This window comes from Macrobrachium rosenbergii, chromosome 9 (assembly GCF_040412425.1).
Source record: "Macrobrachium rosenbergii isolate ZJJX-2024 chromosome 9, ASM4041242v1, whole genome shotgun sequence".
NCBI lineage: Eukaryota > Metazoa > Arthropoda > Malacostraca > Decapoda > Palaemonidae > Macrobrachium > Macrobrachium rosenbergii.
This window is the reverse complement of record NC_089749.1, coordinates 35,169,570-35,189,295: the sequence shown is the minus strand read 5'-3', so window position 1 is coordinate 35,189,295 and position 19,726 is coordinate 35,169,570. Positions and strand designations below refer to the sequence as shown.

Sequence of the window (19,726 nt, the reverse complement as noted above, 5' to 3'; positions counted from 1 at the left end):
TCAGGCCATTCATGTAAATAATCACCGCATCGTATCTATTACCCTGCAAATTCATTGCTAAATAAAGAAATAATTTTTTGCAAACTGGTGTCGCAATGACCATGATCATATACCAAGATCAGTCTATCAGTATATATATATATATATATATATATATATATATATATATATATATATATATATATATATATATGTATGTATGTATGTACATATATATACAGTATATTATATATATATATATATATATATATATATATATATATATATATATATATATATATATATATGTAACACCGACGGGGAATTATTATAATTATAACTGACAGGATCGACCTACCGAACAGAGAGTACTAACGATCTTCAGGGCACGCAGCCACGCACTGAAGCACCCGGCAGACTCTGCTCTACTATAAATATAATTCATAATCCCAGTAGAACGCAGATATTTGTACTTGGCGTCGGCATCAACACCACCAAGCCGATTGGTGCGTTTGAAACACGCAGCTGTTTATGAATTAATTTTTATCACATCACCGTGATATTTATATACACTTAACATTAAGACAAATATATATATATATATATACATATATATACATATACATATATATACATATATATATATATATATATATATATATATATATATATATATATATATATATATATATATATATATATATTTCATACTCGGCGTATCTTCGCTCGCAGAATACTGACCCTGTTCAGAAAAATAAATGCATGCTTAATAAAGTTCAAACTCAAACAACTACGTGATTATATTCATTCATAAATCTGAATATAGAGGATGATCCATTCAAGCAACAGTTTACTGTTCGCCACAATTAACGTCATCATAAAACAAAATGACTAAATGTGTGTACGCGTGTAGTAATGCATTTGTCCTATGAAACGACTCACGGAAAGTTGATAAAGCAACGCTTGATGAGCTGGATCACAGACAACCGTTATCGCAGAACAAAAATGAATGAAAACTCCAACGGCTTGCAGGCCGACAGTTTGTATCTTGTTCACAATCTGCAACGTTAAATAAAACCAGCATTAATCATCCAACATAATTATGAGCTCGACCAGATCTGCTCTCCCAGAGGCCCCGCCCCACCCTGCCCAGTGCCCACCCTCCTGCTCACCAACGGTTCGACGCTCCTTGTCCCAGCCCACCTGGGCAGCGGGACGGGAAGCACCCACTCACTCCCAAGAACTCTGGACGGGGAGGGCAGCGGTCTTAGACAATGGGGGGGAGGACTGGGGTACTGGTGGGAGCGTTATTTGTGTGAGGTGCGGGGATGGGAGTGCGAGCCGTGGTACAACACGATGTCATCAATCTCATTGGTGCTATGCTTTTAACAAGAATAGTTTTGTATGCTCGCTTGAAGCTAATTTAACTGTTAGTGAATGTGGCCATTTTCTGTTAGATGATTCTCAACCTAACCAGACATACAAGAGTAAGCGAGAGACGAACGAGAATGCCCAGCTTTAGAATGAATGAATGAATGAATGTAAGATCATCCGTGTTTGCTGCTGCCTCAAGGTAACCCATTACACTGCAAAGAGAGAGAGAGAGAGAGAGAGAGAGAGAGAGAGAGAGAGAGAGAGAGAGAGAGAGAGAGAGAAGGGGTGGTGGAGGGGATGGGAGAACCATGTAAAACTTCCATACACAGTTCAGTCACTTAAATCTAATCACAGACGGCAAACCTTTCAGAATTCTTGATGAAAAAACACGACTGGTCCGTTTCCTGAAGAGAGGCCGGGAACCCCCATTGGGGGCAAGGGAGGACCCCAATATAACCTCCTTGACTCCATCTCTGAAGGGAACAGCAGAGGGAGCCCACAGAAGCCATACTTGGAGGGAGGGATGGCCCGATCGATAAGACTAATGGCAATCAATAAATATACATCATACATACCCAACAGGCTACGGTAAACGATTCAACCGCAAAACATTGCACAATTCAGTCCTTTCCATATATCATTAACGTACAAACTGCAATCATGGCATTATCTAAGCAAAATATTAATCACAAGCATCATTAATGCTAGACAGAGCTTGGCTAAAACAATAGCAAAAAACAAACCTTCAACATAAACAACTAACTACACTGAATCTGCAGGTATGTCATTCTAACGGGGTTGTTACGACACACCTGGCGGGGCGGACGGGGAACGAGAATCAAGACCCTACCTGGGCACAGCACAAGCCAAGACAACCGGTAGAGAGAGACTCGGATATTCCCACAACGCCAGGAAATGCCATTTCTAAACGTGCTTTCATCGCCGACACAACAGTGTTTAGCGCATCGGCTGTTGAAAAATTAAGTATACCAAAGAGCCTAAGGTAAAAGATACAAACAACACTTGAGTACGCTTAAACGACCCCCCAAAAAATACGAGAGAGAGAGAGAGAGAGAGAGAGAGAGAGAGAGAGAGAGAGAGAGGCGTCGTTGCACTAAAGGAAGTGGAAACCTCAGTGAAAAAGAGTAAAAGTGCTCCGACACCAAACGATGACATGTAATCAAACGCATACATGTTTTAATTCCTTTTTACTTTTTTACAGTTACTCAAAATTGGTTACAATGATTGTCCAAGCAACGTGTAAATCCTCACCACACTTTACAAATAACCGATTCAAATATAGGAATAAACTTCCAATGCTAATCTAAAATTAAATTGAAAATCACGACTTTCTGTAAAGCCTAAAAAGGCTGACAAAGATCTAAGGAAATTATTTCAATTTGACAAAGACCTCATCAATTAAAACTAACTAACAATGATTAACCAAATCATTACCAAAGTAAGTTCAGTGTGGTATCTTTCCCAGGCAAAAACTGAATAAAGAAATTGTACCTTTGTGTAGCAATTATCAAACCAATATCAAAACAATACTCTCTTCCAGTAGTCTTTCAACCTGTCTTTGGTAAATAAAATGGTTCCTTCATCCGGAAAGGGTCGAACGAAAGGCAAGAGGTTCTTCGGTCTCTCGCCCTATTGAAACGTTAATGAAAGACACATACATTTCACCTGGCTTTCAAGTATAAAAGCTCTTCAAAGTCACTCGGAAATAAACTGAAGTACAGCTTGAACCTCTGGTGCAATTCAAATAAAAATGAAGTTCATGTAAGTGTGATAAAAAGTAATTTGGTTAAATAGAACCAGACAAATTTAAAGTGTCACCAAGAGTCTCAACAATTTCTACGCCAAAATAGCATTCGAAGCTCAAACGTAGACGATACGGCAGCTCAAGGCTTCAGGGAGGACGTACTTGTAAGTGTTAGAACCTGCACTCAGTGCCATTAGTTTTAACGTTTTAACGTAGAAAAATTTCGGTGCATAATCTTTTTACAACACCAAGCCTGGTAACAAAGCTACTGAAAATTTAAATAATATTTAATGACTGAATACACGTATTCAATCTTTAGAGGTGATAAGTTTCAATGTAAAGTTTGCGTTTTAGGACAGTGCATACGCAAAAGGTCCACATTCATATACACACACACATTTTGCAGCACTACATCGCTTGTGCACTCAAAGGAGGAGGCTGACGACCAAAGGTATTTAAAGGCAACAACAAAAAGCCCATCCAAAGGCAATCAAGGGAAAACATTTGAATACAAATAAGCGGAAGAAGCTTTCGGATACCGTTAAGAATGTCCACTGCAGCGTAACATCTGTGCAATACTGCACTCACGAGCCTATACTTCCCCCACGTGCAACTTCTATCGCTTAGCCGCCTGCCGACACGCTACACAAAATCCTGCAATGAACGGAACCGAAACCTCCTCTCCTCGATGGCTGCTGTGTCGGCCTTCTACAGATCTTGGCGCTCTACTCTTGGAGGATGACGCGTGTGGCTGCCATGAAGAGTTAACGAAGAAAAAAAGTGGACTAAGTTGCTCTCTCTCTCTCACCCCGATTTTCAGGAGTCGAACCGACTTAGGAATTTTCTGTTAAATTCTCATGTTCATCTGTTGGCCCAAGCACTGAATTATGTTGCTGATAGCTTGTCGACTGTGGGGGTTTGCAAACAAGGAAGGGGGAGGGACATGAGGCTGGCAATCCAATTTCTAAATACCTGCTGCTTTAGTTATACAAACACACATACAAACATTATATATATAACATATATATGTATATGTGTGTATATATATATATATATATATATATATATATATATATATATATATATATATATTATATATATATATATATATATATATATATATATATATATATATATATATATATATATATATATATATATATACACACATCACCAAGCAAATTGTTTTAACGTTATTTTCAAGGCAATAATTATAACATTTTTGCCCACTGAAAAGTAACAATGAAACCTACGAAGTTCAGTAGACATAGCGTCGTCACGGACACAACAGAGTATTTAGTTTTTGCATGCTCTGTTTTGCAGTTAGCAACTAATCCAAAAGGAAACTTATCTGAATGAACGGAAGGTCACAAATCAGTCTTAAACACGCGAAATAAAGAAACATCAGTACAAGATCATTTCAGTAACACACTGTAGCTTCACCATGAGAGAGAGAGAGAGAGAGAGAGAGAGAGAGAGAGAGAGAGAGAGAGAGAGAGAGAGAGAGGGCATGTACACTCACAATCTACGAGTACAATCCAAATCGTTCAACCCCAATAACTTTGAGAACACAAGGCCACAAAGTCTACCATCCTTACTGGTCAACGGTCTCTGCCAGTAGTAACACCATGTGGGGTAGGAATGCTTGCACAGAGTTCAGTGACATTTCGCCGTAACATTCTCATCCAGAGAAATTGTGAAATAAAGCCTATCACACGGAACCTCTATAAAGATGCAGTGACCTGAAACGCAGACGGCTTAGATAGCAATTACGAACCATATACGTAACGATATCTCAAACACTAAATGATATGTATCAGGAGTTTAACGCTTTGTAAATATAGTTTTTCACCCATACACGTCACTACGTATCTCCATTCCGACTCAAGATGAACTCCGGTGTCGGCGGATGAATTTACACCTTTAAGAGCCTTAAAAAACCACCTGAGGACAGGCAAGAGTCAATTTAGATTCCCATAATTTTGGGAGGAACAGATCAAATAAACCTTAATCCTCGATTACGTTGTGATTATCTTGTTAAGCGAGCCTAACCAATCTCCTGGTGTACCTTTGAAAGCTACTCATTTCGCCAACAGCCTCATATACATATCCCCATAATCGGTGAGAAGAGCACTTTTGTGGCTCCATTAGTGCTCACCGGGCAGAAAATATGAAGCGCCGACAATGAGCCAGTGAGCCAAGGACCGACGTCATGCTCCCAATCCTTCCGGCTCAGCAATCCCATGTATCTGAGATGCTTCCTATGAGAAGAGTTGTTGAAATGTGTCTACCACTCTCATGTCTTCATGTCTTCTTCGTTATATAACACAAACGCAGACATAACTGAAGCAAAACAAAACAGCTTGAATTGAGAGAGGTGCACGAAAACAGGCAGGGCTAAATCAGCGCAGTGCTCTGTGAGAAACGTCCTCCAGAAATATGCAGAAAACACGAACAGTTCAGTACTGGTCATCAGTTTGGCGTTTTGTACAATAGTTCATGGGCTGATGATAAAAGACTTAAAATGGAAAGGCACTGGGGAGAAATACCAAAAGGCGGTGTCTTAAGGCCCACATAATTTAGCACACACAATATCGATTATCATCATGGATTATAACAAAAAAAAATAAATAAATAAAAACCATACATAATTTATACGGAGGCTACTACAGCCAAATACTAAAGGACAGAGTTGGATGAAATGACTAAAAATAAACAAGGATTATGATGATTATATGCAAATATAACCATTATAAGAACTCATCGTTATACATTCGTCTTGAGATAATGAAAGGATGTGGATCATTGTTTGTAAAGGTAGATATTCTTGGCGGCGTGTTTCTTGAAAAACAGGAACACATACCACACACCGCTCTTGTCTGTTAACATGCACATACGCGCAATGTACATACATAAATACACACATACAGCAAATTCTCTCTCTCTCTCGAGTGAAAGAGAATAAAAATACTATACACTAATTGTTTGTAAGATGATGATCGTACGTTTCTTTCAAAACAGGAACACAGACCACATATTTCTCACGTCTGCCAGCTAGCACACACATGCAGTACACTCAAACACATATATAAGATCTCCTCTCTCTCATATATATATATATATATATATATATATATATATATATATATATATATATATATATATATATATATATATATATATATCTTCTTCTATATATATATATATATATATATATATATATATATATATATATATATATATATATATATATATATGAAAGGAATGCTTTTATATTTGCATGTGAATACTTACATAAACACATCAATATATATTATATATATATATATATATATATATATATATATATATATATATATATATATATATATATATATATATATATATATATATATATATATATATATATATATATAGATATATATATATATATATATATATATATATATATATATATATATATATATATATATATATATATATATATATATATATATATACACACACACACATATAGGGGATGTATTTATGTACGTATTCACATGCATACTGTATATAAAAGCATTCCTTTATAAATGCAAAGTTGCATTTATGCAACGACTAAATTTTCTCTTGCACGTTCAGTTTCAGATTAACAAATCATTTAGAAACAGAGAATATGAATGAAGTAAAAGCACACACAGAAAAACAAATGCTCAATAAACCATAAAAAATGAATTCCTACAATTCTAGAAATCAACTAACGGAAAAATGTCTATATGTTTGTTAAAACTCTTACCTTGCGGTGCCCAGCTGCTCACCAAATCTTTCCTGAGGGAGGCTGGGAGGCCAGACGAAATAGTCTTTTTGGGCGTGGCAGGAGGCGGCGGAGGTTTATATCCAGGGGCGTGGTATCGCGCAGACCGAGGTCCAGTCGCCGAAGAGACCCCCGTCAGGCGGTCGAAGGTGGAAGGCGGAGAGGAATAGGCTGCTTGGGTGGAGGTAATAGAAGGCATCGTCTTGTTGAAGAGGGCCGACTGAGATCTTGGGAGAGAGGCTGTCGATGCCACCTGCGTTGGGTTAGATCTGGGCAAGGTGGTAGAGCGAACTTCGGGGGACATGTTGTCTTTGCTGGTGTCTGGCATGGAAGACCTCCGAGCATATCGGAAGAAGCTCAACTTTTTCGATTTCTTTTCCTCCTCCTCTTCAGGACCTGACGATCCCTGCAAGGAGCCCCGTGACCCGGCATTGAGAGAACCCCGACTAGATGCTGCAAGGCTTCCTCTACTGCTTGTGGTAAGAGAACCCCTGCTGGAAGCGTTCAGGCGGATGTTGGAAGAACTGCTGCCAATATGACGATCTAAGGAGTCTGATGCTTTTAAAGTGGAATCTGAGTCTAATTGCTCGTAACTACTAGAAAATTCAGACGAACGGACGCGGTCTAGAAGATCACCAAGCGACTCTGATCTCTCCCCAGTATTTTTCACATCCTCTTGATGAATCTTCTCTAGACTCATGTGAGATTTTGCCTTCCTGGTTTCCTGGCGACGGGCGCTGCGTCTGCCATGTTCCCTAGCGTCAAATTTATCTTCGTCAATCGTCACGCTTTGCCACACTTCTACTTCGTTATTACTGCCTTCGGTGACAAAATACTGAATATTCGTAACGCCCCTTTCCTCTAAGCTTCTTTGAGACGCCGTTGTCTGATGCGTGTGCGTGGCATCGAGGCGTGTCTGGTGTCTAGGGGAGTCGTGAGAAGCAAAAACTGTACGCTGACTTTCTAGAGAGGTGAAGTCCTCTGCAGATGAGCGTTCACTGATCACAGAAAGGGGATCTAAACGTTTGCGAGCTTTAGGTGTTCCTGGATCAGACTCAGGTGACTGTTCCGTGTCTGTGGGACTGTCCTCGGATTCGAAACTTGTACTTGTTAATGAGCTCTTCTCGATGGATGAGTCGAGCGATATGGAATCCACTGACTTGTGTTTTCTGGGCTTGAAAAGAGGAACTTTGGGACTCGATGTTGCTGGATGACCTAAACTCAGGGAATCTTCGTCGCCGTTTTCACTCCCACCTGACACCTCATGCATGAGCGCAACAAGTCTGTTGCCAATATGATGCATGACTTTGGCTAGGAGAGGGGGTGACGCCCCTTGTGACCCAGAGCCTATGCTTCCACGGTCACTGTCAGGTTTCAAGTGGGATATAGATGACATGAGACGATTATACATAAACTCTGTATCTTTGCTAGAGGGGGAAGCGTCTTCCGAACTTTCAGAATATGCTCTCCCTCCAAATAAGGAATGAGCACTGTCGGTGTCACTTGGTTCACGGCTTTGGTCAAACTTTTGGATGATCTGCTTACAAGACGCTGATATCTGTTCTCTAAGGTCACTCTTCATTTCTGGGTCTGCTTGGTCGAGGAGAGCATAAGCGCCTTCCAGATCACTGCTGGTGTAATCTGAAGAGTCGTAAGAATCACTCCAAGTATCTTCTGAGCTCAGGTACTCGACAATTTCCTTCACCTGTTCATCATTGATCCCAGGGACAGTTTTCATTAAATTCGTTAATTTCGCCTCGAAAGCAACAAGCTGAGGGGGTTTTACTCGTTGCCCTTTCGGTGCCTCCCTTGTGTTTGAGATCATTGTCTTGAAAAAGGCGCGCATCTTATTCATCATCATATTCGTTTCTTCATCCGAACTCCAATTGTTGAATGAATCTTTGCGACAAATTTTACTCCTGGCCTTGTTAGAAAACGGCGGAAGGTCCACCGAAGAACCTGTACTTGATCTGGAGACTTTCCCTTCCCCACTGCTTCTGTCTTCGTTCTCTGATTTGTTGTTATTGCTGTCATTATCAAAACTATCACTTTTATTCTCCTCATTCTTGGTCATTTCGTGTTTCTCATCCTTTCTCTTTAAATTATCGATGTCCTCTGTGCTCGATTCAGAGGAGGAGCGAGCTTTCTGGTCTTTAAAACCATCCTCTGGTTTGTCTTTGAGTAAGTCATCTGAGCTACCAATGAATCCACTGTCTCGACTTTGGTATTTTCTGTCCGATAAATCACCTTCCTTATCCACCTTTTCATCACTTTTATCTTTGTCACAGTCTATTGTTACACGTTTGGCGATCTTTTCTTGATCCATCAGAGATTTTAGTGTTTCTGCATTTTTTAGATCACAGATATCTTCCTTATGTTCTAATTCAAGATGTTCTAACCCTCTAAGCTCGCTCTTATCACTGTCAGATCTTTTATCAGAATAGTCACTGGAGCTCTTCTTCTTTTTGCGTCTTTTGATAGTGTCAAACTGTCCATCGCCCTTGTCAAAGGCGGTCTCTTCAGATTCAGTGGACCCCTCGTCTTCTCCGCTGACTAAAGTCCTGTCCACTTCATCTCCTTCAGAGTGATGAGAACCATCACTAGGGGCCCCATCCCCCCGATCGGACGTCACCAGGCCCCTATTGGCGACGCCGGGCCGAAATCCCCGAGGTCTTCTTACGAGCTTTTTTCTTGGCTGCTCAGGACTGGGTGACCCTTCAGAGTCACTGCCAACAGAGCCACTTTCATCCGTGTGTAGTTCTGAGTCTTCCCCCACAGATCTTATGGAAGGCTGGCGTTCGAACCCTATCAGTCCAGTAAGGAAGTATTTCTCTAATCTTGAAGACGCCAGTTCAGCAGGATCAATGTCCTCGTCATATTTGGGATCAACGTCTACCCCTTCACTAAATATGGAACTGGATGTTTCGGAAAAAGTGTCGCTGTACTCGCTCTCTTCGTTAGCAAACCTTTTGGGATCTGCCGGACCATTTCCGAGACCAAAATAGAAATATTTTTCGAGTTCTGACGGGTCAGCATGTGAGCCTTCTTCTTCTTTGGTCTTTCTTTCGTAGTCACTTTCTTCACAGCTCTCTTCTATGATGGTGTGCAGCGTGAAATCAATGGCTCTGTTGCAGTATCCCCTAAGTTCGTCCTCCCTCTCCATAATCTCATCTCCTGAAGATTCACTATAATTGGACTCACTGTTAATAGATTCACCATCTTCGATAGAATCAAAACGCCCCTCAGCATCCTGATCAACATACAAATCGACTCCTTCATATTCATCACCTTCGGGGAACTCGTGTCTCGTTTCATCGAAAGAAACGTCGTCATTAAAGAGCTCAGTTTCATCAGGAAACGACACGCCCCTTTCAGTGTCTTCTCCCGAGTCATAATCATGAGGTATAGGATATTCATCTTCAATATTAATGCCATGATTCTCTTCGTAAGCCAACAGATCCCCTTCGGAGTGATCCGGAGTTGCCGCAGGGCTGGACGGACTCGTAGTGGCAGGAGAGTCTACCGTTTCAGTACGATCAATCTTGCGCCTTCTAATTTCGGGTGTCTTGTTGAGACGTCTGGGGGCATGAGGCGAATCTGTGCCAAGAGTACGAGTGAAATAGTTCGCCAGACTCGACGAACTTTCTTTTAATTCGGTAGGAGAGCGGCGGAACTGTGACTGCCTTTCTCTGGTAGTGAGAATCATTGACTGTAATTCACTCACCTGACTCCTCCTGGCAGGAGAGGCACTCCTGGAGGAGTCAGGACTCGTCACGTGAACTGACATGACGTGGCCACAGCGGCCGTCACTAGTCACCTCCAAGATAGTAACATCATTTCCTCCATTTTTGATATTGCGGTGATTTCTGTCGTCAGCTTCACCGTCATCTCCTGATTCTGCGCCCGATGACCCCGTTACAACTATACATGTTGGTTTGATTTGTACGTCGGAATCCGTCGAATCTGACCTGATGTAGATCCTACCATGAGATGAGAGACGAGTCGTGTGATCATCGTCGTCTCCCACGGACACTATAGACACCAGATTCCCTTCCTCACTATTATCCGAACACTGAGATTCACTATCAGCACCATGAAGCACAGAGTCTGCCGATGAAGGTCCGTCGGAGTCACGACTCTTATCGTCGTGGTCGTGAATGCGCTGTTGCAATGCAAACCTGCGCAATTCCGTGTGCAACTTCCCACCTTCTATGACGGTATCAGCGGAATCGCTGGCATCTGCGTCAGATCGCTCGATATCAGAGGATGAGGAAACCCCGTCGGAGGAAGAAGAACGTTTAGTCCGTCGGGAGGGCACTGGTGGAGTACGACGTGACGTCACTTCTGGCGACCTTACCCTTCTGACTGCAAACCTGGTCACCTCCTGTCTAACACCGTCACCGTCTAAAACACTCACGGGAATGCTGACACCATCACCGTCCTGTTCTTGCTCTGTCACATTAATTTTCACGACATTGGCGGGGTCTTCACCTTCGACTTCACTCTCTCCAGCACTCGAGTGACCAGACTCACTGGATTCCCCTTCCACGGTGTTATTTTCTCCTTCCTTCAACCGTTCTTCGCCGTTTTCTATCACAGTCGAATCTACTTCTTCCAAGGTGGAATCGATATCCGGTCCTGTATCGACAGGACCAGGAGAGGAGGGCACAGCTGCGGTAAGAGAGGCAGGGTCGTCGCCCGTCGGAAGAGGAGGAGGAGGCTGCAACGGCACGTGTTCATCCCCTGATTCACTCTGTGTTACTGAAGTGTGCTCCGTTCCCCCACCTCCACTCTGTTCCACTTGTGCACTTCCGGCGTCGGCACTGCTGGTGCCACCAGTACATTCGTGGTTCTCTCCCTCTAAGCTGTCTGCTGCCTCTTTACTTTCAGCATCATTTACAGACGGCCCTTCACTTTCTTGCGAGATCGGGTGGTCACTCTCACTAACATGCCCAGTGCCTTCTGGCACTACCTGGCACTCCCTATCATCCAAACCTTCACTTACCTCTGGGGCAATGTCTTCGCTTACTACAACGTCAGCAACATCAGCCTCCTTCGGTTCTTTGTTGACCTGGGTCTCGTCATGTGAAGTTACCTCCTCCCCCTGGGTGATCCCTGAGGTTTGATCACCATCCGGGGAATTCTCAATTAATGATTCTTTAACAACCGAGGCATCGTCAGCTGTCGTGATCTCAAGAGAATCGCTGGTATTGGCATTGAGATCACTGGTTTCATCAGAAGGTAAAATGGTTTCTTTAACCTTTTCAAGGACGGATTCTTTTTCCTCGTCATCGTTTGTTTCTGCGCTCTTTTCAACATCCTCGTGCTTATTTTCGCCTTTTTCTGCTTCTCCTCCATTTTCGCTTTTTTCTACGGTGTCGCTAACTTCAGCACCAACACTTTCATCCTTATTCGTGTTTATTTCATTCAATTTCATTTCACTTTTACTTTCTTTACCAATACTCTCACTAGTACTTTCTAGATCATGTTTTTCTACTACTTCACCTTCTTCACTTACTGAACCATCCTCCAACACTACCTGACTATCCCCAACACCATCACCTCCTTCACCAGCACCGTTCAATGAAGAACTGTCAACATTAATTCCCCTATCACTGAGATCAAGATTCTGGCGATCAATGGCAACTGTCTCGCACTCTTGTTGTTGTCGATTATCACCGATTTCACTGGTTGGGTTGAATTTTGCATTGCTATTTTCTGCATCTTTTATTTTTTCCTCTCCCTTTTCGCTTTGTTCTTCCTCAACTTTATCACTCACTGCTGAGGTTTCACACATTTCATTAGGCAATGGTGTATTATTACTACTACTATTATTATAACTATTATTATCACTAATATTACTACTACTTAGAGTTTCTGTTACAATATTATTGCTAATATTATTATTATTATTATTATTATTTATTATGAGATCAGATAACACTTGATTATTCACTTCTTCGTCATCTTTCACTACTGACTCATCAACATTCATATCCAGACTATCACTGCCAGCCTCGCCCTTGACTCCATCCTCATCCTTGGGACCCTCCCCCAGACAGGAATTTTTATCAACCTCTTCTACCTCACCCTCGAGGACGGTCTCCTCTGAGGTCGATTCCGTGGAGGATGACTTCGTCAGCCTGTACTCTTTACTGACGTGCTTTTCATCGTCAGTGTCATCACTGCCACTCGAAGCCGAGGAATCCTCTCGATTCTCGGCCTCCAAGTGGCTGGGCACCTCGTCCTCGGGTATGTTTTCGGCCTCGCTATCTTTCTCGCCTTCGTCAGCACCGCAAATATTATAGCTACGGGAGACGTGGACATCTTCGTCGGTGTCCTCGTCTTCGCTGGTGTTACTCGAGGCCGACGTATGCTCCTCGTCCTCCTCCTGAGGAGGAGCAGCCTCGAGGACGAGAGGTGGGTGTGAAGAATCCGACTGAGACGTTTCCATGGATGGGATTATTCCTTCAAGGGCATCGAGATCACCGCCATTTTCTTGAAGATGAGGCGGAGGTGGTTGATGAAGGGAGGGGTGTGATGGGAGTTGTGGGCGAAGGGCACTCATGGTTTTTCTAGGGGCGGGCTGAGGTGGGTGTGGGCGTATGTTGTGGGTGGTGGGTGGTTGTGCGTTCGTATTTGTGGTGGTAGTGGCAGGAACAGCAGCAGCAGCAGCAGCAGCAGTTATGCGGGGGCACAGAGGCGCCTCCTCCTCCCCCTGTCCTCCGCCGCCATGCTCCTTCGCCTCCTTATTATGTGCCTTCTTTGTTACCTGGCTTCCTCGTCCTCCGGCACCATTATCAACACCATGGCGCTCTTTCTGCACTCTGGTCCTCCTCCACCGTTCACTCGCGTCTTCCTGGTACTCGAAATCACTCGCGGATTCGCCACCCAAGTCACTACTAACGCAAGAACTCGCATCCAAGAGCTTTTCATCCGTCTCAGAGTCGGACGGGTGTGCGACTGAGGTCTCACGGCTGAGCGTGAGGTGCAGGTGGATGGATGGGGGGTGGGGTAAGATAGAGGGGCCAACATCGTCTCCCCCTCCTCCTCTCCCCCCTCCTCCTCCTCCTCCGACCCCTCGTTCCCTAAACCCAACACCGACACTGCCGAAGTGGCCAACGCCGTCTCGAACACCACCACCTCCGCCAACACTATGGCCGGAGGGTCTTGTGAATCCCTGCGTTCCTGTGGGTATCCTTTCCACCAGCCTGGACACCTTGGCTGCCGTTGTATCCCTCTGAGTTCTGCTACCAACCATAATGTCAGTGGGAGGCGCGCCCGGTGTGGAAGGCGTAGATTCTATACGTTCAGGTGTTGAAGAATCGCCATCATCATCAATATGATTGACCAGTCCACCGGGGTCAGGGTCAGTCTGTATGCAAATATCTCTACTTCCTTTCTGACGAATATTGCTGACACAACCCGACGAAGGCACGCTCTTGCTACGACTGTGAACAGTGCCAGCGTTGTCATGTGACCCTGGCACTCTCTTATCTGCACGACGCGGTTGATATGATAAAGGTGATAAGACTTTAGGAACATTCGCTGTTGAAATCTGGCTCAGGTGATGTTGAGCCCTGTATGAGTGCCAATCTGGGCGTGGCTTCACATGGGCGGGATGGGCACCACCAACAGCACGCCCTCCCCCACTCCCTACTCCTGACATATCACTGCTGACGCCGTAATAGTTTTGAATTTCAGTAAGCACCCGCTTGCGATATTCCCTTAGTGCGGTAGATTCCTGAGGAGTATTGACTCCCAATGCCCTTACCTGATCGTGACATGATAGTTCTCCAACGGACCTTTCGGCTGAACTTCGGGTGGAGTCGCCCCGGGCAAACCACCGCCCACCTCCTGGGATGGCACTGAGTACGCCCTCGGCAGGGGTAAATGCTCCCATAAGAGCTGCTTGCAAAGCTTGAGCTTCAGCTTGCACAGCCTCCGTCTGGCGCAACATGGCGTGCAATTCCGCAGAGTCCAGCGATCTCAACGTTGGGAGGAGAGGGGGAGGCGAGGATGAGGAGGGGCGGTCATCTGTGGTGTCCTTGACGGGCGTCGTGTTGCCATCAAAAGACACCTGCAGTTCCTGACTCTCGGTGGTGGCATTACTAACACCACTGTCGTCTCTTTGGTGGCACGGTGTCAGGTCCGGGGATGGCACTCGTAATGACAGATGAAGAGAAGTGTCTTGCACGGAGGGCGATTCCATTTCGCTCTCCTCGCCCTCGGAAGCGCTCCCACTCAGGTACTCGCCCTCCGTCATGACACATGCATCCACTCGAGTCGGGATAATTACTCTAGGGGCACTGATGACGTTGCTGTTGTTGCTTTTGTTATTGTTGTGCGTGTTGTTCTTCATAACAGTATTGTTTTTCCTTCTCCTCCCGGCTTGGGATTCCGACTCAAAGTAATCCCAGTCGCTCTCGTCGATGAAACCAGCTGTGTCAGAGTCATTGATGGTATTAACGCTCGACACACGCCTGGAGGGTGACCCCGAGTTGTCGGAGTCGATGGACGAATTCAGTTCTGAATCTTTCGAAGAGTCGGAACTGATAAAAACGATCTTATAATCGTCGCCACCGGGGACAATCTTCTCGTTGTCGAGGACGATGTCAGAAGCCGTGTCCGAGTGTCGATTGTTCGAAGACGAGTGATCAGAATGGGGCAATGTCGAGCGATCGTCGAAATCCATCTTCGAGTTCCCAGTATCACTGGTGTCACTCGGTGAGCTTCCGCTATGTGGCTTATTATTTTGTCTCCTTCCAAGGCTGCGGCTACGCCCTACGGGATGAGAATCCTTGGAGAGATGGAGGACCCTCTGGGAGAGGTCACCTGGAGGTAAAGGAGGCTTCTTTATGGGCTTCATGTTCTCCACTGTCATCTGAATTCCCTTTTCCAACTCCTTGACGTATCGGGCCACTTGCCCCGAGAGAGCGTCCTTGAGTGGAAGAGGAGGAGGTGGAGGAGAAGACCTGGAGGAGAACTCCTCCTCCAAACGACGAGAGCCAACTTGGAAAGATCGACTCCTCCTGACGGAGGCAATGTTATGCGTGGGCTTGGCAGGGCGGCGACCCGTAGTGGCATAGCCTTCAGAGAAAAGAGGAAAACGAAAAAATAAAAATTACAGCTCGAATAAGACAGGTATTATGTGCATCAAACGCCTTGTTGCAATGTTGATCCATGTTTCTGTTATTTTCCAAGTGTCGTTTCCTTGCCGTGTTGCGATGCATTCAAGAGAGAGAAAGTCAAGATGACATGCAGACCGGAAAAGCTCTGTTTAGCAGGTGCCGTCTCATCAGACAGCAACCGATGGTTTATGTCATGCTTGAATACGAGATTAATGCCAGGCAGTCAACTGTTCCACTTTCCATCATCAAGGAGAGATAGATACATGCAATTTTTAATGGCGAGAAAACAATGATGCTCCTAGAACATCTATACCATCTAAGGTAACATGCTTTGCTCCAATGAAGACTTTATGGTTTAGTAAAGGTTAGTCATAGTGCCCAATTTCACAAGTGAATATTTTTGGTCTAAAAGCTTTGTGTAAATTGGAACGGATGAAAAAGAGGAAAATAAATATGCAAAATATGCTTTGGTGTTCTTGTGAGCGTCCACTAATAATCATTTCAGCATAATACATATGCGAGCACGTGTATCTGTATGAACGCGTCGTGTATCACACATTCATACATACTACGTACACACACACATATATATATTATATACATATATATATACAGTGTATATATATATATATATATATATATATATATATATATATATATATATATATATATATATATATATATATAATTGTGTTTCTATGTTTCTAGAGAGAGAGAGAGAGAGAGAGAGAGAGAGAGAGAGAGAGAGAGAGAGAGAGAGAGAGAGAGAGAGAGAGAGGGAGAGAGAGAAGAAGCAACAGTAGCCAACAAAAAAGCATTGCAAGCTGTGACTTAACCAATATTCAGAAATGAATGAATACATCTTGACTGATAATAACAAAATAATAAAAAACAAACTTGATTATACCAGAGAATAGAACCCAACTGCCAGAAAGGCATGCTTTGAGAAACCATTTCTTGGAAAGCTGCAGCGGAACGGAATCAAAATAATGCCATCATCATAAATTTTGTGCGGCAGCGTTTTATGAAAGAACCGGAATTGGCAGAGAGAGTAAAAATAGGAGTGACGCAGCAATACCTCCTTGACGTATGCTCACGAAAGTCTTGCAGTTGATCAGTGTTCATTTCTGGTTTTTAAAAGGCCAACGGTCGAAAAACTTTCAACGATCTTTCTCAGTCTCGACACTGTCATGCTGTTCCAAAAAGACTATATACAATTAGGAACGACAACTCTGATGATAATAATAATAATAATAATAATAATAATAATAATAATAATAATAATAATAATAATAATAATAATCGTAGTTAAAATCTATCACATACTGCGAATGAAAACTAATGCAAAAAGCGAGGACTAAAATGACACCAAAAGATCTGACAACATTGTCAATATTATCACAATAATTCTTATTATTTAACGGAAAAAATAAGAATGTAAATCTTAAGCATTGAATTAAAAGCAAACTTCTTGAGACGATCTTAAATCGGAAATATTTATTTTTCTTAATCCCGGTTAAGACATAAGAGAAAAGCGAACATTCCAAGTGTTTATCTGGAGACTCCGCATTGCCTGCACCGTTATTCATTGTCATTTCGCTGACGTGAGTTCTCTGAGTAACACCGAAAAACAGGCTTGAAGATACAAATTTGTGGTTTGTCGTGTTTGAAAACTTAAACCGTAATGGTGGCCAGTTTTGAAAACTGATTTTTCTTTACAATCGTAGCAGTGACATCGAAAAAAAAAGTCAGAAAAACAGATTTTACGAAGCCAATCTGAAACGTCCTCACATATGCTACAATTTCTTTTAAACGAACCAAAATTGATTGCATAACATGATTCCCGGACTAAATAATTTCTTCTTCTGTTTTTAAGTAACATTTAATTTCGTATGTGGAAACGGTGCTAAAATAGCAAGACATCTAGCGTTGTAATAAGATCAGAAAAATGGCAACAACCATAAACTGATTGACCCATTCTCGTTCTGTTGTTTTTCTTTCTGCTCCCTATCACGCTTCATTTCCGCTTAAGTTGGAGCAATAATTTCAGTTTCTTCACATGCGAATATTCTGTTCTTTCACTTTTTGCCCTTCTTCCTTACCGGTGTGCAAACATTTATATAATGCAGCTACTTAAAAAAAATCGATAAAAATTCTCCTCTTCAGTAATAATCTACGACAAGGCATAAAATAAAGAAATAATCGCACTTTCTTGCGCGTCCTGCAATTCCACGAATTGAAAACTATACAGCATATATCGAACCGAAGTACACCAAAATGTCTTATCTTTAACAGAGCAGAAATACTTTTGATATCTCTATACACAAGAGATGGCAATTCAGAGACGAAAGTGACTACCGTCAATGAGAACAGTTTATAGAAGAAGTTAAGATGTAATTTATTAACTATGGTTATGTATGCACATCTTTATTTGAGGATGCACTTATTCGTATATATTACAATATATATATAATATTACAGCACACACACATATATATACATATATTATATATACATATATTATATATACATATATATATATATATATATATATATATATATATATATATATAATTTTGATCACTTTAACACCTGATTCGTTAATTACACAACACTACAGTTGAGATATATGTATATAATTTATATATATATATATATATATATATATATATATATATATATATATATATATATATATATACATATACATGCATGTATATATCTTAATGAACGCATGAAATTGTGCATACATGCAAGCAAATTAATATCATACCTAAACATTTAAGCCACATTCCATGCAAAGTACCTGCACCGCCCTAGCCCTAGCTCACAGAAGCGTGCATGCATATGACGTCCCGGTAAAACCGGTACCTGAAAGCATTCTTGAATACGTCTCCTCAGTATTCTCTTCAGGCGGGATTAATACTTAAGCAGTCCATACCATAACCATCTAAAAGAATGCCCAACACTTAGGCAAACGAACATAAACATGTAATACCAATGAAATAAATTATACTAAGCAAAAATGTATACATGAAAGAAATTTTGTTTGCTTTAGCAATTCTTATGTTTAAGTCTCATTCAAACATTTCGAATGCAACATGAAATCAACAAAAATGCAACAAGACAACACAAAAACAGCACAGAATATGAAATGCACAGATAACAAAAGAAAGAAGCCACATAACGAAAATGAAAAATAATATAAAAAAAAATACACAATTACTCAAAACATGAATGAAAGAACTTAGTTTAAAGGATTGTCATACGAGCATGAACAGGTGAGGGTGTCGAGACCTCGACATTTCAATTCTATATAGTTTTAAAGCATCATTTTTATTGGGTCAAATCAACCTGTCAAGTCGTAAAGATATGAGACTAAATAAGAGAAATACATTGTTATTCTGCGTGGCGAGCAAACCACTCGCTTACGAAGATGAATATATGAATACGATTGTAAGTCATCAACACGTTATCAAGTTCAAGCTCGTTTGATCTCGCCTCAGGGCATCAATCAATCAAAATCAACATATTAACACAAACACATTATATGAAAATAGGGAAAAGCATTTGTTGCAAAGACAACCTTCAACTTATATTTAAAACACTGAATAAAAATATGATTTCAAACAAATAGGTTTGATGAAGCACTGTAACATATTAAGAAAAACTTACCTACAC

At 41.9% G+C, this 19,726-nt stretch overlaps 1 protein-coding gene across 8 annotated transcripts in view; it reads right to left on the bottom strand.

The window, feature by feature from the left end:
* LOC136841688 (uncharacterized) overlaps positions 1–19,726 on the bottom strand; it is a 595,588-nt gene that overhangs the window by 183,551 nt on the left and 392,311 nt on the right. For all 8 annotated transcript variants that reach the window (XM_067108885.1, XM_067108886.1, XM_067108884.1 and 5 more), the window contains one exon: positions 6,897–16,004. In XM_067108885.1, the coding sequence (XP_066964986.1) occupies positions 6,897–16,004 (9,108 nt within the window). The remainder of the gene's footprint in view (positions 1–6,896; positions 16,005–19,726) is intronic.